General features: G+C 58.1%; 2 protein-coding genes across 3 annotated transcripts in view; one reads left to right on the top strand and one right to left on the bottom strand.

The window, feature by feature from the left end:
- The first annotated feature begins 328 nt into the window (after nucleotides 1-328).
- LOC143169196 (uncharacterized) lies at nucleotides 329-1,633 on the top strand. Its single transcript, XM_076356472.1, is given in 3 exon segments — nucleotides 329-936; nucleotides 972-1,227; nucleotides 1,229-1,633. Coding segments are annotated over 3 exon segments (1,269 nt in total).
- A 10,756-nt stretch (nucleotides 1,634-12,389) lies between these two features.
- The window catches only part of CDK12 (cyclin dependent kinase 12), a 28,531-nt gene continuing 19,172 nt past the window's right edge, over nucleotides 12,390-21,748 (bottom strand). Inside the window, exons 9-14 of one of the 2 annotated variants that reach the window (XM_076356934.1) lie at nucleotides 21,140-21,217; nucleotides 20,529-20,645; nucleotides 19,786-19,917; nucleotides 18,777-18,991; nucleotides 16,534-16,980; nucleotides 12,390-13,953 (exon numbers count right to left, since the gene is read on the bottom strand). In XM_076356934.1, the coding sequence (XP_076213049.1) occupies nucleotides 13,265-13,953; nucleotides 16,534-16,980; nucleotides 18,777-18,991; nucleotides 19,786-19,917; nucleotides 20,529-20,645; nucleotides 21,140-21,217 (1,678 nt within the window). In that variant the 3' untranslated portion in view covers nucleotides 12,390-13,264. Of the gene's footprint in view, nucleotides 13,954-15,176; nucleotides 15,615-16,533; nucleotides 16,981-18,776; nucleotides 18,992-19,785; nucleotides 19,918-20,528; nucleotides 20,646-21,139; nucleotides 21,218-21,748 lie in introns of those variants that run through there. The other variant, XM_076356935.1, reaches the window with a different exon arrangement.

Genomic DNA, 21,748 nt, shown 5'->3' on the forward strand with positions numbered 1-21,748 from the left:
CCCGGCTGGGTGATCTGGCACCTACCCCCTGGGTGACCCAGGAAGCCCCCCCTCGGGCGACACCCCTGTTGTGGGACCTAGAACCCCCTCTGTGACCTGGAACGCCCGCTGCTGACTTGGACCCCCCCCCGTGTGACACCTGGGGTGACCTGGAACCCCTCTGGGTGACCTATAACCCCCCGCGTGTGTGTGCCCCCCCGCCCTTGGGTGACACCTTCTCCCTGTGCGTGGGCGTGCAAGGGGTGTGCACGCGCACACGGGGCGGGCGCCTCGGCGTGGTGGGCACGTGCAGAGGAGTGCGCGCTGCTCGGGGTGTGTGCGCGTGCGCATGCGTGTGTGTGCGTGCGTGTGTGTGCGCGTGCGCGTGTGCGCGTGCGTGTGCGTGCACACTCGTGTGCGTGCTGTGCGCTCGCACAGGGCTGCACCCCCCCCCCCCCCCCCGCTGTGGGTGGGGCCAAGCCGGGTGTGGCACCATGGGCGGGACCAACCAGGGTGTGACAGGAATGGGTGGTGCCAAGCAGGGTGTGGCACTGCTGGGTGGAGCCGGCGGGGGGGCAGCGGGCTCCCCGGCGGGGGGGGAGGCTGGATCCACTCGACGCCCCAATCATCCCCATCACCCCCTTCATCCCCACCGTCCTCATCACCCCCATCGCCACCGTCGCCCCCATCACCCCCTTCATCCCATTCGTCCCCATCGCCCCCATCGCCCCCATTGCCCCCATCGCCCCTGTCACCCCCATCACCCCCTTCATCCCCTTCTTCATCCCCACCGTCCTCATCACCCCCATCACCCCTTTTGCCCCCATCACCCTCTTCATCCCATTCGTCCCCTTCATCCCCATCGCCCCCATCGCTCCCATCGCCCCCATCACCCCCTTCATCCCCTTCTTCATCCCCACCGTCCTCATCACCCCCATCACCCCTTTTGCCCCCATCCGCCCCCTTCATCACCTTCATCCCCACCATCCTCATCACCCCCATCACCCCTTTCACCCCCATTCGTCCCCTTCATCCCATTCATCCCCATCACCCCCATTGCCCCCATCGCCCCCGTTGCCCCCATCACCCCCTTCATCCCCTTCTTCATCCCCACCATCCTCATCACCCCCATCACCCCTTTCGCCCCCATCACCCCCTTCATCCCCTTCGCCCCCATCGCCCCCGTCGCCCCCTTCATCCCCTTCTTCATCCCCACCGTCCTCATCACCCCCATCACCCCTTTCGCCCCCATTCATCCCCTTCATCCCCTTCGCCCCCATCGCCCCCGTCGCCCCCTTCATCCCCTTCTTCATCCCCACCGTCCTCATCACCCCCATCACCCCTTTCGCCCCCATCACCCCCTTCATCCCCTTCGCCCCCATCACCCCCGTCGCCCCCTTCATCCCCTTCTTCATCCCCACCGTCCTCATCACCCCCATCACCCCTTTCGCCCCCATCACCCCCTTCATCCCCTTCGCCCCCATCACCCCCGTCGCCCCCTTCATCCCCTTCTTCATCCCCACCGTCCTCATCACCCCCATCACCCCTTTCGCCCCCATCACCCCCTTCATCCCCGTCGCCCCCGTCGCCCCCGTCGCCCCCATCGCCCCCATCCTCCCCATCCTCATCCCCCCTCGCCGGGCGCGGGCGATAAAGACGCAGACCCCGAGCGTATGTCAGGAATCAGTGCCTGTCGCAGGCGCCTAATCTGTTTTTCTAAGCCGCCCACGAGCAGCGCGTTAGACGAATTAGGCCGACAGCTGCTACGGGTCCTCTCCCCCTCCGCGCCCGCGCCGCGACGCCTGCCGCAGATGCCGAGGCCAGGAGCGGCGGTACCCGCCGCTCCCGGCCTCGGCATCTGCGGCAGGCGTCGCGGTGCCCGCCTCGCACCTCCCGCCGCTCGGTGCCGGCACGCGGGCACCGGCGCACGAGGACCGCGAACCACACCGGGGTGGGGGGGGGTGGGGGTGGGGTGGGGGAGCACGACACCCGCCGCAGATCCCACAGGAGCGGGCGCGGGGCACACGCGTGTGCATCCGCTTCTTTCTTTTTTGGATAGCAGTAGAATGCAATATGCAAATGAGATGGTTATTACCGCAATGTTCGTCAAGCTGAGCTGAGAAGACATTAATAGCCTGATGAATATGCATGTGAATTTGTTAATTAAGTTAATTATTCTGCTGAAAATGCATTCGTCTTCCAAGGACATTTTCCCAATGATTTTTACATGCTTCAGTCATTAGTCATGCTATATTTTATCAGGGAAATGAGTTTGCTTAAGTTGTAAAGAAAAAAAAAAAAAAGAGAAAGCAAGAAAGAGAGAAAGAAAAAGGAAAACGGGGCGGGGGGGGGGGGAGAAAAAGGAGAAGAAAAGGGAAAACAAAGCGCGGGGCAGGGCAGGGCCAGCGGCCTGGGGAGGGGGGGGAACTTTGGGGAAGAGCCGAGGCCGGGGCTGCAGGTGGGTGCAGGTGGGTGCAGGTGGGTGCGGGCACCCCCCATCTCCCCCCATCTCCCCCCGTTTCCCCTCTGATGACAAACTTTTTTTTTTTTCCTTTTTTTTTTTTTTTCCCAGTGCCAAATTTCCAACACATTAATTAATTGTTGTAGCCAATTAACTGTAGTTGTGCAAATGAGTTTAGCACTAATTACCATGCAGTGCCTGTAATCACATAAAAAACTTGCTGAGAGGTGGAGGGAGAGGGGGGAGCGGGGGCTCTGCCGGGGCGCGGTGGCGGGGGAACGGGGGCAGGATCCGGCCGCCCGGTGGGGTGCGGTGCTTGGCCGGGGCTGGGGGCAGGCGGCGGGGACGCGTCACCCTCGCGGTGACACCGGTGTCCCCAGGGCTGGCAGGGGCTCGGCGGGAGGGGGCACGGAGGGACTGGCCACGGCGAGGGTCACGCAGGGGCAGGCGGTCACAACCGGCTGGTTCCTGCACTCGGTGGTGCTGACACCCCTGTGTGCTGTGCCGAGCCGTGCCAATCTGTGCCATTCCATGCTGTGCTGTGCCATGCTGTGCCATGCTGAGCCGTGCCACGCTGTGCAGAGTCGTGCTGAGCTGTGCCATGCCATGCTGTGCCGTGCCAGGCTGTGCCATGCTGAGCAGTGCCATGCTGTGCCATGCCATGCTGTGCCGTGCCAGGCTGTGCCATGCTGAGCCGTGCCGAGCTGTGCCATGCTGCGCTATTCCATGCTGAGCCATGCCATGCTGTGCAGAGCCGTGCCAAGCTGTGCCATGCTGAGCCGTGCCATGCTGAGCCGTGCCATGCTGTGCAGAGCCGTGCCAAGCCGTGCCATGCTGAGCCGTGCCATGCTGTGCAGAGCCGTGCCAAGCCGTGCCATGCTGAGCCGTGCCATGCTGTGCAGAGCCGTGCCGAGCTGTGCTGTGCCATGCTGAGCAGAGCCGTGCCGAGCTGTGCTGTGCCATGCTGAGCAGTGCCATGCTGTGCCATTCCATGCTGTGCTGTGCCATATGGTGCCATGCTGAGCTGTGCCATGCCGTGCCGCACCACGCCATGGCAGAAGAAAGGAGGGGGACACGTGGCACCTGGGGTGAGACCCCCGCCCCATCCCACCCGGCCCCCCGTGGGCAGAGCCCCAGCAGCCCCTCAGCGCCCGGCATCTCCCCCAGCCGTGGCCCCTCTGCCCACCTAATCACAGCCTGGGACAAGGTGGGGACACCCCTGTCCCCCTGGCTGGCGGTTTTGGCAGGGCCTGGGCGGTGAGGCCAGCGCTGAGCCCCTGGGGACCCCCTGGCGCTGGGCTGGCACCTCCCGGCGAGGGGCAGCCGGGGCAGGGGGCAGCTGGGGCCGCGTCTCCTCTGGCAGCCGGGCCGGGCGGCAGGCGGGCACCGGCGATGGGCTGGCACCCTGCCCGGCCGGAGGATTAGCCGTGCCATGGATACAGACTCCCCCGGGGGCTGCTGCGCTGCCGGGCTGGGGCTCCGGGTGGCATGGCACAGCACGGCATGGTAAGGCACGGCATGGTACGGCACAGCATGGCACAGCATGGCACGGCACGGCAGGGTACGGCACGGCATGGTACGGCACAGCATGGCACAGCACGGCATGGTAAGGCATGGCATGGTACGGCACAGCATGGCACAGCACGGCACGGCACGGCAGGGTACGGCACGGCATGGTACGGCACAGCATGGCACAGCACGGCATGGTAAGGCACGGCATGGTACGGCACAGCATGGCACAGCACAGCACGGCACGGCAGGGTACGGCACAGCATGGCACAGTGTGGCATGGTACGGCACAGCATGGCACAGCACAGCATGGCACGGCACGGCGTGTCACAGCATGGCATGTCACAGTGTGGCATGGCACAGCACTGCACGGCACGGCACGGTATGGCACAGCACGGCATGGCATGGCTCGGCATGGCTCGGTGTAGCGTGGTGCAGCGCGGCGTGGCATCGCACCACGTGGCACAGCGCAACGCGGCATCGCCCGGCCCGGCACAGCCGCCCCCCGGGGCCGAACACCGCCCGGCTCTCCTGGGCAGCCCCCCGCCCCGGACCCCCGCTCGGGAGGCAGAGAGTTAAAGCGGGACCCGCCGCGCTATAAATTTTGCATCGTGCCGGGGGGGGGGAGCTGGGCGGGAGCCAGGGGCTGTCTCTAGGTAACAATAAACACCCGGGCAGGAGCAGCTGGTGCACCGACTCTCTCTGCATCACAATGTCGGAATAACGCTAATAAACCTGCCCGCGCCCGCGCCGCCCGGCCAGGGCGAGGGTCCGGCCGTGGGGCAAAGGTCCGGCCGGGGCGAGGGTCCGGCCATGGGGCACAGCATCCCACCGCCACTCGCGAGGGAGAAGGGATGGCGGCACAGGCCCCCCGGCTGCTCCCGGCGAAGCATCCTGGGATGCCAGAACAAAAGGGTCTAACACCTCCAGCCCGTCGCCGCTGTCACCACGCGGCAAAGGGCCGGGGTCTGGTGACACCGCGTTTCCCTGCAACATGCCAAAGCCGGCACACGGCGGCCACTCCCCACATGTGATGTGCCACCGGCTGTTCCCGTCGCCCCGACGCAGCGATGGCATCGCGGCCGGTGGTGTGAGCACCAGGGAGCCAGCCCAGTGCCATGGCACAGCTGGGCTGGGAACCCCCCAGGACCTTCCTATCCCCCCCCACACGTGGCCGGTGGCTTCGAGGGGCTGGGGCTTGGCCACCACCACGTTTCGCACCTCCCACATGCCCAGAGCCGGGACCAGGTGCCCGGGGCTCTGTCCCCCCCGCTGCAGCGTGCCCCCCACTGTGCCCCAGGCAGGCAGGAGGTGCACGGGGGCCGTGGGGGCCGTGGGGGTCCGGCAGCGGCGGCGGTGGCCATCCCCGCAGGCTGCAGTTTGCATTCCAGCGCAGGAGGCAGCTGTGCCGTCACCCCGGCGCGGCCCCCCCCCAGCGCCACTAAATATTAATGCCTGCCCTACATTGCACCGCGGCACCTGCCACGGGGGAACCCCCCCGGTCCCCCCCGCCGGCCCCTCACAGGTCTGGGCAGCTGCCCCGGCACCGCCGCATGGCCTGGCCCCCCCGGGGCTGTGCCAGAAGGTGGTGGGGGGGATGTGCCTGAACCAGCTGTGGCCCCCCCCCTCCCTGGGGCTGGGCGGGAGGAACAAAGCGAGGGTGGGGGCACGGCTGGGTGCGGGTGGCAGTGGGCACCAAGAGCCCCCGTGGTGGGGGAGGCCAGGGGCAGAGGGGCTGCTGCCACGGGACAGGGCTGGGCGCTGCCCTGGGGGTCCAGGAGCCCCCCCAGGCCCCCACCCTGACCTGGGGGTCCCAGCAAGAGCAACCGGGCAGCCGATTTGGAGCGGGGTTTACCGGCGAAGGCCACGGCAAGAGCAGCTCTGCCCGCTGGCACACTCCCCCTGGCACTGCCACCCCCAGCAAAACGCCCCCACCGCCGCCGCCAACCGCAGCTGAGGACGTGCCGCTCATCACACGTGTGCCAGGCGGCACCAGGGGGTGGCCGCGGCCCCAGCGCCCGCCTTGAGCCCCAGCCAAAAGTCCAGAGCCGAAAAGTAGGGGGTGATTGATGGCAGCGTTTGGCGGGTAAGCGCACCCCGCGGCCCAATCCTCCCACCTTCCCCAATTCCTCCCCTGCCCCTATTCAGAGATCATGTTGTCTCATGTTGGTCCCAGAGGCACCATTAATTAAAAATACATCCAATTAAATGGCAGGTGAAAGCGTGCAGGCGCAGGCCCTCCCCCGGCACCCCCCCTCGCCTTGGCTCAGCTGCGCCGGCGGCGGCGGGGAGGGGAGGGCGATGCGCCGGGTCGGGGTGCGGTGCCAGGCCCCGTCCCCGCTGCCACCGGGTGCACTCGAGTGCCCCGTCCCCGTACAGGCGCCTGCTGCAGTCCCCGGGGTGCTGGGGTGCAGCGGGGTGGGGGGGTCACCCTGCCCGTGCCCCCCTTCCGCAGGCTGGGCAGCACGTGGGGCACAGCGGGAGGGGACCGCGGTGGCGGTGGGCACGACGGCCGGGAGGGGAACGTCCCCAAAAACGAGAGGTGCTCAGTACCGGCTTGGCGGAGGGACGTGGGAGCGCTGGCACGGCCACCGCCCCAGCACGGGGACGCGGGGACACGGGCTGGAGCAACGCCGGGTGGCCGCCAGCCACAGCCCAGCCCGGCCACAGCATCCCTGGGAGGTGGCACCGGGGGGTACGCGGGGGCTGGGGAACCCGCCGGGCTGCGGCGGCTTCGCTTTCCCGCTAATTGGAGATGTTAATCTCGGGCGCCTTTCCGCTCGGGGTGCTGGCAGGAGGCACCAGCTGTGCCGCGCCGCCCGCGCCGCCTTTTTAATCAAGCAGCCGGTGCGGCGGGGCGGGGGCGCGGGGGCTCGCCAGGCCAGGCGGCCCCCGTGGCACAGGGACCGCGTCACCCCGCTGCTGTCCCCCCAGGAGCGGGGACAGGGCAGGACCCTTCCCAATGAACCCCCCGCCCCACCCATGCCCGGCAAACCCCCGTCCATCCCTCGTGCCACCGCAAAGGGCGTGGGGGGACACGGCCCGGTGACGCCATCTGAAACGCCACCGCTGCCCTCGAAACACGTTCCCAGCCCGGCACCCCGGTCCCACGGGATGGAAAGCACCGGGTCCCACGGGATGGAAAGCACCGGGGTTCACGCGCCCATCCTTCGCCCCCAGAAAACCAACCCCAACACCCGCCTCCATCCTCCATCCCCGGCACATCGCGGCCTCCATCACCTCCACATTTTTTTGGTGGGTTTATTTCCCACCCCCCCCCCCGGTTCCTTTTCAATCCTTTTGGTTGTGTCCCCCCCCCCCCCGCCCCCCAAATGCCAAGGAAAGGTGTTAACGGATTTTTGGAAGGAAACGTCTAAATTGCAAGAAAAACCTTTAATGCCGACAGCCGGAGCAGCTGGAAGGACAAATATAGCCGGGGAGGAGGATGGGGACGCGGTGGGAGGCGGTGGCCGTGCCGAGAGCGACACCTGGTGACTGGCGTACACGGACACGCGTGAACACGCATGTGCGCGTGCCCCGGGTGGGCGCACACGCGTGTTCACGCGTGTGCGCCCACCCGGGGCACGCGCACATGCGTGAGCGGGCGTGCGCGCGCGGACATACGCCCGTACGTGGGTGCAGACGTGCCCGCCTGCGCGCTCACAGGCACGGGACGAGCCCGTGGTGGGTAGCAAGAGCTGCTTTTGCAGGTGGGGAAACTGAGGCACGGGAAGCCTGGCCGGCACGCTCGCTTTCGTTTGCAAGGAGCCACCGCTGCCTTAGATCACCGAATGGCGACGGAGAGCCGAGCGGGGCTTTCGGATGCAGCTCAACCCGCCGCCTGGATCCGTGGAGCGCCAGGGCCGTGCGCCGGCTGCGCCCGCCCCGGGTGGAGAGTCCAGAGGGAGAAGGCAGCTGCCTGCGTGGGCAGCACCGCGGCGGGATCCGGCTGCCCCACGGCGATGGGCAGCGCCGAGCTCCTGCAGCCTTCGTGGGAAGGCCCCCCGCTCCTCCTCCTCCTCCTCTGTGAGCCCTTGCCAGTCCATCTCCGCCACCACACCTGGAAAGGCACCGAGCACGCGCCGGGCTCACCGCGCTGCCGAGGGCGATGTCCGGGGTGCCAGGATGCGCCGGCAGCCGATGCCCACGGGCACGTGTGGAGCCCGACCACGCCACCGCCACGACCCCCGCGCCGGGATGAGCAGGAGAGCTGCCCGCACGAGGATTGCGGGAGCAAGGAGGGCTGTGCCGGATCCCACGGCTTGGGCCAGGCGACGGCACCACGAGGAGCCAGGAATGGCGGGACCGAGCAGCCGGGGGAGCTGCGGCTCCACCGAGTGTAACCCAACGGGGAAGAGGCGAGCACCGGAGATTTACAGCACCGGCTCCGCGAGTGCCACGCAGCCCCCCGGCCATTTGGCACGGCAGCTGCTGCCGGGGAAGTTCAATGGAAAAATAAATTAAATAGAATAAAACGCCCTGGTCACCTTGGGACGGGGTGGAGGCGGCGAGCAGGATGCCGCAGGAGCGGGGGCCGCACGGGGACGGCCGCTGCCATCCAGGGGCTTTGTCTGCCCGCGGCGGGAAGGTGGGACGTGGCGGAGCCCGGGCCGACATCGTGCCTGGGCTGGGTCCCTTCTGCCGTGCCAGGGCGATGCCCCGGAGCTGAGCGGAACAGCCCGGCCGCCTCCCGCCCCGGGCAGGGACCAGGAGGATGGATTAGCTACCCAGCCGACTGCACGGCTCCCAGCTGGCCCGCTAATAAATCAGGAGGAGGGCGGCCGGGCGGCCAGGTTCGGCTGCTCGCAGGCTCGCTCCTGCTTTCAAAGGCAGAGTAAAGCACCCGGCGCCGAGGCCGCCTCCGCCCCCCCCACCATCTGCACAGGGATATATTTTAAGACGTGTCAGCAGCAGGGATGCTAAACCAGGCGAAAGGAGAGCAAGAAAGCCGGGGCTGGAACGGGAGACGAGGGCCGGGCTCTGCCGAGGGGGAGGCATGGCCACGGTGCGGGGACCCCCATCACGTGGGGACCCCCATCACGTGGGGACCCCCGGACTGAGAACCGCAGCCCCCCCGCCAGCAGCCCCTCATCACCCCTTGCTCGGTGCTCTCTCTGCTCTCCCACCGCCGGCACGGGGGTGGCTGTAGCTGCCCACCCGCCCCCAGCCCTGCCCGACTGCCTCCGGCAGGGTCGCTAAAAGAAGCGAGCGAGGGTCTGTCCGAGCCTCCACCGAGCAGAAAGCAGCTGATGCTGGGGAGCAAACAGAGGCCCTGGAGCAGGACCGGCCACCGCCTGCACCCTCCACGTCTGCCCCAGCCCCGGACCCTGCCCCTTCCCGTGCAGGAGGGCAAAGCCCTCCTAGGAGCCAGGCTGGAGCTGGGACCGGCGTGGAGAAACACCGGCGGAAGGGAGATGGATGGACACAGACCCTCCGCCACGGCCACGGCTCCCTCCCCGTGCCCTCACGGCTCAGGGCTAGAGCAGAATCTGTCCCCCAAGGCACCCCGGGGGCCTCTCCAGAGCCCAAGGGGTTGCCAGGAGCTGGGGGAAGGTTTGGAGACGAACCTTAACCGCATCTCTTCCCTTTCTGACCCCCCACGGCACCGTCTCCTCTCCTGGCTTCGCTTCAGCTCCAGCCTTCGCCCTTCCTACTCCCACCGTAACCGAAGCAGCCCCCGTGCTCCAGCTCTGGCATCGCCCACCCAGCCGGACACCAACACCCATCAGAGCTGCGGCCCCAGCGAGCTGGGTGACACCCCGAGGGGCTAACGAGGGCTTGGCCCTGCTCTCAGTCAGCAGAGATGAATTTGGGGGCGTACAGACGGTTGCAGCCTCGCAGGGCAGAGGGGCTGGCGATGCCAAGTCCCGGCCACCCTCGCCGGCCCGGCACCGGCGCCGAGCTCACTTACCAGCACCACCGGGCACCAAGCCCCGGCACGGGGGAGGGCAGGACGAGGGGAAAAAAGGCTTTTAAAGGAAAACACGGTTACCATGTAATTTGCAAAGGCTACAGCAAGCAGTGCAATAATTCAGTGCAATGGAGCAAAAGGCAATACAGTAACAGGAAATATTTAATTTTCCAATCTCCACTTTCCATTTTTATAAACTGAAAAGAAAAAATTTAATATATTACAAAATATCTGTACAGAGACAAAGGTACAACCAAAAAAAGGCGCGCTCAGTCTCAAAACGAAACTCAGGAGAGGTACAGTAAGAGTCTTACCAGACGCTTCTCTGCTGGGTAACTGGCTACAGCGTGTTCGACATTGGCATTAAACCCAAAAACGATGCGTGTGGAGGAAGAAAGGAGGGGCGAATTGCCATCTAATGACTTGTCTGTAACCTGCACCACATTTTAAATCCTTTTAAACGCATACATTTCCCCCCCCCCAGTAAATCCTTTTGTCTTCTTTGTACAGAGACCCTTAAAAAAAAAAAAAAAAAAAAAAGAAGCAAAAAAAGAAAAGAAAAGAAGAAAAGGAGAGCCGCTGGGAGGGCCGGGGAGGATGCGAGCAGCCCCCCAGCCCTGCGACCAGGGGCCACCCCGGCCAGGCTGTCCCCCCTTGGCCCCCCGCGCGCTCCCTTCGCCCTCGCAGGGATTGAAAGCCTCTTGCTGGGACCAGTTAAGAAAAGCCACTGGAGACGGAGCAGCGGCCCCCGCTCTGCCCAAACCTCCCCGGGTGGCCGGCGGGCTCAGACAAGGGAACGGCGAAAACCACCTTCTGCAGGAGCCCAGAGGCACCTCCCGGCCTGGCCCGGCCCCCCGGGGACAGACGGCGGATGCCATCGGCCACCCCGAGCCCCAGAGCAAGGGACAGAAGTCTGGGATGTCCGTCTGTCCTTTGCTGGAGGTGGGACAGAGGGACAGGAGCCCACCCTCGCTGGGGTCACCGTTACCTCCGAGGTCCTCGGCACGTTTTCAGCCCCCCCGCTGCAAAACGAAGCGGTGCCGGAGGAGCGTCCCCGCGGGGCTGGCTGCTCTGGGGAGACCCCACAGCCCCGCGGGGACCCGGCGGCACCGGCACCGCGCCGCGCCGGAGCACCGGCACCGGCTTTGCTTTTGCGAAAGCGGGGAGAGGCCACCCTGAACTGCGCCTGGGACCCCAAAGCCGGGGGGGGGGCATCGGCACCGAGGAGCGGGCAGAGCCTGCGAGGGGGTCAGGCCTGCGGTGCTGGTTTGCGGAGCGCTCGCTCCTCGGCAGGCTTTTCCGGGGATTTGCCAATTTGGAAAGACAATAAATAGGCATCGGCTTCCTAAGAGGACTCAGCACTGGAACACGACTTTTCCTTCCAAATTGGATGGGCTCAGGAAGAAAAGCCAGAACAACAACAACAACAACAACAACAAAAGCTCCACCACGGACCAGAGCTGGCAGCCGCGTGGTGGACAGAAAAAATCCAGAAATTAAAAAAACCCCTCAAGAGGTGACTGGTTTATTTAGTGCACTCTGCATCTTACAGAACTTCTCTTTTTTTTCTGCACATCAGGCATGAACTGGCAATTTAAAAAAAACCAAAAACAAAAACAAAAAAAAAACCACCCCAACAAACCAAAACCCAACAAATTTACACTTGGAATTTTGCAAACGGTGTCGCTCCTCGGTGCTGACTCAACCCTATGAGAGCCGCCGCTCCCTGCTCGCGCAGGGGCCTTGCACATTACCAGCAATATATATATATATATATATATATATATATATATTTATATTTATTTTCTCTCCCCTCCTTCCTCCCGCGGCAAAGCTGCTGGGTACAGCCGCGGGCCTGGCTGGGTAAGGCAGGTTTTCCCCGGTTAGAGAAGCACCACCTGTTCAGGTGCATTTATTTTTATTTTTTTTTTTTTTTTTTTTAAAGTTTATCTCTCTGTATAAAAAGAAACGAAATCAAATCCTGTTAGTAGCAAGAAGGTCTCTCGGCCCCCTGGACCCCCACCCGTCTAACACTCCAGAACGCTGTCGTCTCTAAAATGAAAAGAAGAACCGTATGTTTTCCATAGGAAAGGCCTACTCAGAAAAAAAGCTCATAAATATGTACCTTTGTTTTATTCGTCTCTTTTGTTTAAGTCTCATTGAAATGGACAACATCGCAACGTTCTGCGGGAGGAGAAAATTCATCGTAAATACTTCCTTGACAACAACAAAAATATATATGCTTATAGAAATGATACATTAACACCTGGTAAGCCTCAAAGTACTGAGGCGCTGCTGGGGGAGCCCGACCGACCCCCGTCAGGACACGCAACAGCAGCCCAGAAGGATGCCGGGCGCAGGAGACACTCCTGCCCGGTGGCGCTTCCCCACCACAAGTTGGTTTTCCTTTTTTTTTTTTTTTTCCTTTAATTCTTAAAGCGTTTTGGAAATTATGAATTACAAAGAAATACGTATTTTTAAGTGAGGTGTTCTCTTCGGCTCTTAAAAAAAAAAAAAAAACACAAACAAAAAACAGGAAAAAAAAAAAAAAAAAAGACGATTCCCACTGCGAAGTTATGGCAGGAGAGCTACAAAACCCAAAGAGACCCTTCACAAAAGCCAATTTACTAAGGGTACCGTCAAGAGGCCCGGAGCCGCCCAGGCAGGGCCCGGAGCCGGAGGAGAGGGACGGCCGGACGCTTTATGGAACGAAAGCGAATGTCGGATAAATTGAGTACAAGCCAGTGCCGCACCCTGGGTCTCCACAGCCAGGACAACCCATCCAGGCGCCTCCGCATCAATATATTCCCATTCCTTTCTTTTTTCTTTTTTTTTTTTTTTCCTTTTTTTTTTTTATTTTGTAAAGGGGATTGGGGGAAAAAAAAAAAAAAAAACAAAACACCCAAAGAAATTGCTTTGGGAACCAGACTCTCCCCCGGCCCTACCTGAACGCTGCCCGGCGCTTCCCCCACCGAGGAGCACCGGTGCCCACCTTGGGAAACCTTTTTTTCTTTTTTTTTTTTTTTTTTTTTTTTTTTTTAATTTCCTTCTTCCCACGTGGTTGGGTTTGTCTCCTTCCTCCTATTTTTAAACAACTCCCCCCCCCTCTGCTGGCTCAGGGCAGAAAGCTCACCGCCGTTTGCGGTGGGTTTTGTTTTTTTTTGTTTGTTTTTGTTTTTGTTTTTTTTTGTCACTAACCAAGCGCGAGAGGTTTTGGCCAGCGGGGGACCCAAGTGGGGACCCTACAGCGAGTCACGGGGCGCCCGCCGGCAGCCTAGCAAGGAATACAACAGGGAGCTTTGCAGCAGCTGAAATGCGGACAAGACCTTGCTCTGGCAAAAAAAGTCATGTCGCTAAAGGTGGAGAGGCGAGGGAGGGGAGGACCGGCGCGAAAGGCGCATCTCTCAGTAAGGAACCCCTCTCCCCCGTCCCCCCCGCGGAGGCACTCTGCCGGGCCCACGGTACGCCTTCCCGTAAGAAGAAGTCGCCTGGGTCGGGGCGCCCCAGCTGTGACCTGTTCCTGCCCCGCTGGAACCGGCGCTCCCCGGTCCCAGCTCGCCGTAATTTTGAATTTTGGCCTCTGGATGTACCAGCGTGTTGTTGCTCCCCTCGGCTTTCGTAAAAGATTGCCCAACCGAGTGTATGGCGACGGGGACTCTGGCGAAGCGGAGGTCCTGGTCCCCTGGAAACTGGACAGATCCTGTGCCCTGGTAATTGCTCGTCTCCCCAAGGTGGCTCACGGAGCCCAAGAAGGTCCTGCTTTTCCCCAGAGGCTGGGCAGAGGGTTCTAGTAGCGTCTGGCCCGAATTCAGCTCCTCGGCACCAAATCCCCCCTCTGAGCCCTCAGCGCTGTAAGTCCTGGAGGAGTGGGACCTGCCGTAGTCCGCGGCTCTCGAGGCTTGGTGTTCGTGCGTCGTGTGGCTGAGCGACTCCGCTTCTTGCTGGGAAAAGAGCTGCAGCAGCGCAGCCGTCACGGCCGGGTTCAACTCTTGGGCTGCGCTGGAGAGATCGCCTTCGGAGAGAGGTGGTGGCGGCGGCGGTCCAGGGGGCTCGGGGGGTCTCTTCTCTGGTGGGAGAATGCGAGGAGGACATGCTGTGGAAGGGTTACTTCTTTTAAACACCATCTTAAAACGTCACGCGAACAGATATAAATACATTTATATGAAAAAAAAAACCCAAACAGCCTACCGAGACAGTCCGCTCTCTGGGATGCACTGGCAAAGAGGCGGAGAGTTTTAAAAGCTGGTATTTGTTGCAAGATCAATGCACACGTTCATTAACGTTTTCCCCGTACTTGCCCCGTCCCCCACGCCCCCAACCAGTCGGCAACAGCTGTCCTAACACACGGGCGCCCGTGGAGGGAATTCCTGTTCTTGGATCAAAGGCTAACGCCGAGCAGGAGACAGATGTGGAGCCACACGACAGCACGTGTTCCCCAAAAGCGGGGTCTCCCGCCGCACAGGGACGTCGTGCCTTACTGCGCCGGTACCGGGCTCGCCGGCAGCCGGGCGGCCGCGTACTGATGGAGCGTGGCCCTGATGTATCGGTTTAGAAAAAAAAGGCGAAACCAAAACCCAACCCCAAACCCACACGTACCAGATCCTGACTGCACCCACGACAGCCTGAAGGGAGTGGGTACGCCCTCTCGTGTCCCCTCTTTGCTTCTTACCAGAGCTGGCCCTGCTTCGCCTGGTTTATGACCTTTCTACGAAGTACGTTTCCAGCACACAGTCCAAAACAATCTCAACCCACACGTATTTGCATGCAACGTACAGACCGTCCTGGAGCACGAGGAAATAATTTTGCCCCCTCCCTTCGTCCCTTCTCCCCCGCTCCTCCCCCCCCCCCCGCCCCCCAAATCAGACCTGAAGTCACAAGGATTGCTGTTTCTGAAGGACCCCTCCTAGCAAGAACAAAAGCACCCTTCGCACACCCCCGCCACCGCCACGCTCTTACTAATTCGTGTTACTGGCTTTTGAGGCAGCAGGAAGAACAAAGCAGCCTGGTCAGGCGGTGGGAAAGGCGAGAGCAGAGCTCCGGCCCTCCCCCTGCTAGGGCAGTGCCACGGCTAGAAGTGACACCGCAGAGGGGAGGACGCAGCTTCCCGCCGGACACGATCTGCTCCCGGTGCCTCGCGTGCCGGCTTCGCTCACAAAACCAGTCCTGACTCCTGCAGGGCAACACAACTGAACTGACTCGATCTCCTTCATCGACAAAAGGATCGGCTACACGGTGATTAAAGTTATTACTGGCGATGACGTAAGAGGCCACGAACACCTTGTTTGAATCAGATCCTCAAATCATTTGCAAAACTGGTTATTAAAAAGGTCAAACTTTATTGTGAAAACCAGTAGTCTTCCAGGACCACCCCTCCACCCATATCAGTCAGTCCACTTTAAAACTAGGTTGTATTTAAATCCAGAAAACAATCTTCAGGTAATTTTAAAGCCAAGCTGATTTGGGGACAGCATATCATTGAAAATAATTATAAACAGAGAACAACGTTATTTGATTGAATCTGCTCTACAATAACCTAGTTATCTTCCAGTACTAGGGCAAAAAAGAAAAAAAAAAAAGCAAAAAGCACGATCACAACTGGCTTGTGGTGGGCAGGTGTGTTGAAGGCACGAGAACACAGCACGTTCAGCTACATTGCAGAGGAGTTGTGTATCGGGCCAAAAGAGGCTCCCTGGAGAGTCTGAGACATACTCAGGAGGCGCTTCTAGAATTTGGTGAGGTCGTCACAGGATGTTGCTAATAATTCAAAAAATCAACAGAAACAAAAGACATGGAGACATTTACACTCACCTTTGAAAAGGAAATCCAAGAGTTCACTGATACAATCAGGTCTTTTAAACATGCCTCTTAACTTGCTCTACAAGAACCAGCCGTTTGGCTCAACTTCAGAAGTCACCGAATTTCAGGACTCCTAAAAGTCAACTCTACGTATAACCAGGCACACCGAAGCTGGATGCACAAGTTTCTTATGTACACAACCACCGCTGTCCCTCCCTTCCAGCACTCGCCAGTATTTCAGTTCTCACGTTCTTTAAAATCATCTCTGCATGTTTGGTTCCTCCCCCCCCCCCCCCCTTTTTTTTCCCTCCCTTTTTTTTTTTTTGAGAGGGCTGGAAGGGAATGGTGAAAAAGAGAGTTGGGACAAACAATAAGATGGGAAAATCTGCAGAGCTCCAATGTCCCGTGAAAAAAAACTACCTGAATGTGTAAACTGATTACTGGGGGTATTAAAGGAAGAACTGAACCTCCAAGTTTCCCTTTCATTTTTTTGGGAAAAAACCAAAACCTTTAATCTTCACTGACCCATTCACACTGGAGCACTAATGGATTTTACATGCTTTGGAGATGTGAAGCAGAGTAGTATTTTCGTGTTTTGGCTTTCTGCAGTTGTTAAAACCTCCTGAGCAGTCCAGCACTTACCGCAGGGAGTGGGTCAGTGTCTTTCTCGGTCTTGAAATCTGAGACTCGACCACATTCTAGCACCCAGCACCTTTCCTCCTCCCATCCACACCCCCTGCCGCCCTCTGGCACAACACTCAGATGTCTCGGTTCCTCCTGGCCGCAGTTGAACTAGAGGCACTCATACGGCATACTTTAATTGTTCAAACAAGTGCACGGCATCCAAGATGCACAAGCAACGGTCATGATTATTTACCTGTACTTTCCTCCGGGTGCATTGTAGGGGTTTTCCTTGGCCCCCGTTGCTCACTGCTCTTCTCCCCGTTGCTCTCCTCCAGGGTTATAACAGGCTCCTGGCTCTTCATCAGCTGACTCAGCAGAACGGCCAGCACGTTCTGCATATCTCCCTGAGCGCTGGCTGCTTCTGGAGTCGCCTGCTCCTCCGGTAGCTGGGCCTCCGCGGGTGGCTCTTCTATGGCTTCCTCTGCTGCTGCTGTCTGAGACTCGTGCTGCTGAGTTGTGGCTTCTGTCAGAGCGTTGATGGACTGGTTGAGAGCCTCCAGCTGTTGCTGCATCTCTGGGTTAGAGTGTACGTTCAACAGCTGGGCCATCTGTGGGACACTCAGATCAGTCTGGCTCTGCAGCAAGTTCAGTAAAACAGCTAGCTCGCTCTGATTCAGCTGCTGGGTGATTTCTCCAAGGCCTGCAGGAAACACAAGCAGCATCACAGGAAGGTTAGGCAAAGCTACATCACATTGGTTTGTAATCGCGACACTGCACATACCAATGAACACCTCTTCTCCGTGTTCCCGGGCCAGGGGAACGCACCGAGGCTCCAGGAGGAGGATTCCAGGATAGTTTGCTCCGATTTCTACCACCAGCTTGCCCCCTCCAGACTGCGATCAGCTCTGAACAGCACTGCAGCAGCACCCCGTGGTACTGCGCACACACTGCACTCACCCAAGGCTACAGCTGGGAACTGCTCTGTTAGCCATGGAGGGAAGCTTCTTCACTGCCCCCTCAAACATAACTGCACACGTGGCTGCTGCTTAAAATCGGCTGAGTTGAGCCAAACCTCCCCGTTCCTCGGTTAGCTAACCGAGGGCATCCCAGGAATCAGACTGGTGACCAAGTACACCACCAGTTATGGCAGCAAGTCCGAGGACGTGTGACGAAGATTGGAAACCCTTAGCCCACTTCAGTGGTAATCAGAGCAGCAAGTCTGACAGCAGCTCAGCCCCTCCCAAGGTCTCCGCAGCACTCCGCGGATCGAAAGCACTCCCTCCTGCACTGGAAAGCAGGTTTCCCGGGACGGAGCTAAGCTGCTGTTTGGAACGGAGGAAGGGTGTGTTCCACTGACGCAGCAAACGAAATTAGGTCAAGCAGAAGGCAATTCCTTGCTGAAAGCTGGCCTGGGATCACAGAGGACTCTGTCCTGACCTGCAAGTATCCAGGTTAGTCTAAAATACAACCCTTGAGTGGCATCACCTCCCTTTGCACCATGCTGGAGCAGAGCCTCCTGAGTGACAAGTGACGAGGGTGTCCCTTCACGCTGACACTGACTTTGTAAGTCAAACTTTTTGGGAAGAAGGGTGCGAAGGTTTGGTTTTAGAAGCTTAAAATTAAGCTCCTCTTGCTGGTAGGCAACTAAGAACACGACACTCACTTTTCTCAGCTGTTTGCTAATCCAACCACCACCTTTTGTCCATCTGCCATGTTTCGTTGAACACATGGATTGTGCATTCCCTGGAGCAAGAACTGTCTTCCTTGTTACTTGTCAGTACACCATTTGACACAAAGGAAGCTTTAGCCCATATCTGGGTTTTTACAAGGCTTCTACAGAACAATCAGCATGGTCTGGGCAGCTTTGTATATCTCTACATTCCCAGGAATCAAAATACCTCCCCTCTGACTATTTTCTAGACGCAGGAAGGTTGGTCACAGTTTTGGAAACAGTGCACAAGTCCTGGTCCTGCAAGTCTTTATGACCAAGTGATCTTTTCTGCAACAAGCAAAGTGCAATAATGTACACTTTTGCCCACCAGCCACTAGCCTGTTACATCCCATGCCTAATCTTTATATAATTTGATCGACGAGATCAAACTTCAGCTCATTTGCACACCCTTTACATGGCTGTACCTTCCAGCCTATTATCTGTTACTTCGCTGGCTTAAGTGACTCAATGACTCCTTTCATTCTTCTCTGTGAAAGCATGTTTCAGAACCAATAATGTAACTCATAGAACAAATTCATAGTCAGCTCATCAGTGAGTGACTTCTGAAGACCAGCCAGAATGCTCTGCAGCCAATAGTTTTCACAGCAGAGGAAAAAAAAGGAGAAAAAAAAAAAATCGGGATAGGAAGAGTCTGGAATGCCCTTTCTGTAGAAACAGAGGTAAAAGAACCATTCTGGCTTGAAAATAGACATAAGCCTCCCACATCCCGACCGGAGAGGTAACGTATCGGGAGGAGCCTTTTACGGACCAGACTGGGCACTGACCTACTGCATCTCCAGCACCAGACTCTGTTTTGAGCTGGGCAGGCTGTGGGTGCACAGGACTGCTGTTGTTTTTGACAGTGTCTGTGCTTGTAACAGAGGTAGTTTCTTTCCGAGAAACTTTTGATAATGGTGGCTCCTCCACTGCAATCCCACTTTGCCGCTGCCGTCGGCGTTTCTTGCTCCACAGCTCGTGGCAATCCTGCCAGTGGGGAAGGCTGCAAGAAAACAACACTTAGCAGTTAAGAAACACGGCAAGAAAACCCATTTAATTCTCAAAGACCACAGAAAGTTATTCGTGCCATAAGAGAAACACAGATGTTCCTCTGACTGCAACCATACTATTAAACCAAGAAAAGGCAAGTCCTAGAACCAGGAAAGGCAGCATAATTGCATGCGAATCATTTCATTTGCACCGGGATCTCACCCCTGAATGGACTGGGTTAGCTACAATGCACACAAGCCCCAGCGAGTCCAAGTCCGCCGAGCTTTGAGAGCCTGGTGGCTTTAAGAAAGCAGCTGCCTTTAGTAACTCCAAAGGAAACAGGATCTCAAAAGCTACTGCCATACTTGCACACAAAGCAGCTAGAGCAGAGTTTTATCATCTGCTTGACTGGAGTGGGAGAAAAGAGCTGCAGTGTGACACTGCTCAACAGCCACTCTTCTAGTCAATTAACAAGCAGCATAAACGAGGCCTGGCCAGTCCTCCATGGCACAGAGGACAGGGATATGCTACAGGCTGCTCTTGCGTATCTTCCAACAGAGTTTTAGAGCACCTTACAAGCATTAAGCTGAGCTTTATAAAACCAGCCTGTTGTCAGGCAGAAAACCAACAGCATAGGAAGAGCTATTTGCTCAGCCACATGACAAAGTGCAAGGGCAGAGTCAAGAACCCAGAAATCGTAACTTAATTCTGACTGAAAAAAAAAAACCCAAGGCCAAGCCAGCGGCTCCTTCCCAAAGCTCATTAGCAGAGAGCCCACTGCGGTGGAGGATGCCAGCTGGAACTTACTCTGGAGGTGCCATTTTGCTGAGGTCAACATCCTTAAGGAAGTCACTCTGCAGGGCCTGTTCTGCTGTGCAGCGCTTGCCAGGGTCTAGCGTCAGCATGTGGTCCAGCAGGTCGAGAGCAGACGAAGGAATGCTGCGCAAAGAGTTGGAAATATGGCTGAGTTACGGGGTCGTTCTGAACAGGGGGAGAAGCCTGCTTTCAGAGAGACACCTCAGGCCTAGGAGAAATCCACGCAGTCAAAATTTATTACTACGTGATGCAGCAGCTCAAAGACATCAACAGAACAGGCATCAGATATGCAATATTTTCAGTCTAGTTTTTGCCATTTATGAAGAGCAACTCTGCTGCAAATCCCACAAGATTATCACACAATTATACTCTCCCCCCCGAGAGCACGTCTCTGAAGTCAGACAGCCTCAGCACTGTGAGAATGCCACGCTGTCAAGCGTGCTTTCCAGTGCAGACCCTAGCTAGAAGTGTCACAAGCGTGCAGAGGCAGGGAACCCCTCCGGCAGGCACCTGTGGCAGATCTTTAGAAAGGGGACAGTGACCCCATTCCAGACTTCCCCAGACGGGAGAAGCCCTCCTGGGGAGGGCTGCCCGATGGCAGAAGGCAAGAAGGGGAAGCACTGCTTTATCCTGCCAGGCAGACTGGAGCCAAAGGATAGCAGATGAGTCGCACAACGTAACAGAAGGCCATAATCCCCACGCAGCCATTTATCCTCTTTTCTAACAAAACTCACAAGGAGAACTCCTCACGCAGGCGCCTTCGGTATTGCTTTTTCGGTTTCATAGTGTTGAAGTAGGGCAACTTGATGACATCTGGCCACACCGCTGGACAGGGGCTCCCACAGAGCCGGCTGAAAACCAGAAAAGCAGAGTACAATCAGCAGGTGGAATGCAGCTAGGAGGAGAAGAGTCACCAACCCGAGTGAAAACGTCTCCTTTCTAAGCAACTTACTGTACCAATAACCTAGGTCTGGGCACACTTCAATGAAGATTAGATAACCCTCAGGTTAAAAAGGAGGTATCAGAAGAGGAAAAATGCTCACCTTGAGTTTATAAACCATCCAAACACAATGAATTTTCAGTGTAAGATGTAGTTTAGGATCATGATTCTTGCACTCAACCAACAACAGCAAAGTTTACTGAGCGTGCATACATTAGCAGCCACCCACTTGATGGTAGGCACGGACACCTAGATGCCTAACTATTCACATTTGCGGTTACAGTCATTTGCTGGTCCTATTTTGCAGGCAGGTTAGAGAAAGAGGGCTCTTATAACACAGAGACTGTGTGCATGAGCAGTTTCTGCAGGACCTCCTCTCATAGGCATGCATGTGCAATGCTTTACCTGATTAATTCAAGCTGAGCCAGTTCCAGATTGGCTTGAAAAATAGGCTTCTTTGTAAACAGTTCCCCGAGGATACAGCTGGAAAGAGGAAAAGCAAGAGGTCACAACAGCAAACCCTTGGGATGATCGTTTGAACACTGCAGCATTTCTGTTCAGAAGCAGGTTTGCCTGAGGAGAGTTATTTGCATCAGGGCTTGTAGTTGAAAACTGACAAACTAACCTATGTGTACAGAGTCACCAATTCTACGCAGCTGGGAAATAACATTCACTAGTAGGCTGGTTAACATGTCACAGGCTTCACGCCTTAACTCCTTGCAGGGAAAGGAGGATGTGTCAATAGCATGACAGATTCAGCCCATTTATCTTTTCAACTTTACTGTCATAATTTGGGGGATATCTCCTGGCCCAAATTATCCCCAGCTGCCAGTAGCGTACTGTTTGCCATTGTCAAGTGCAGGATATCGCCTTGTACACGCAACGTTTGTAGAGCTGGAAGGGAAAGAAGAGAAGGAGGGAGGGGACAGCTCTGCCTCATTCAGTCCTTAACATCTACCCTTAAGCCTTCTGACAGGAATGACAACCAGTGCCAAATATAGCTGTGGTCTGATA

The sequence above is a fragment of the Aptenodytes patagonicus genome, chromosome 20 (genome assembly GCF_965638725.1).
Source record: "Aptenodytes patagonicus chromosome 20, bAptPat1.pri.cur, whole genome shotgun sequence".
NCBI classification, from domain to species: domain Eukaryota; kingdom Metazoa; phylum Chordata; class Aves; order Sphenisciformes; family Spheniscidae; genus Aptenodytes; species Aptenodytes patagonicus.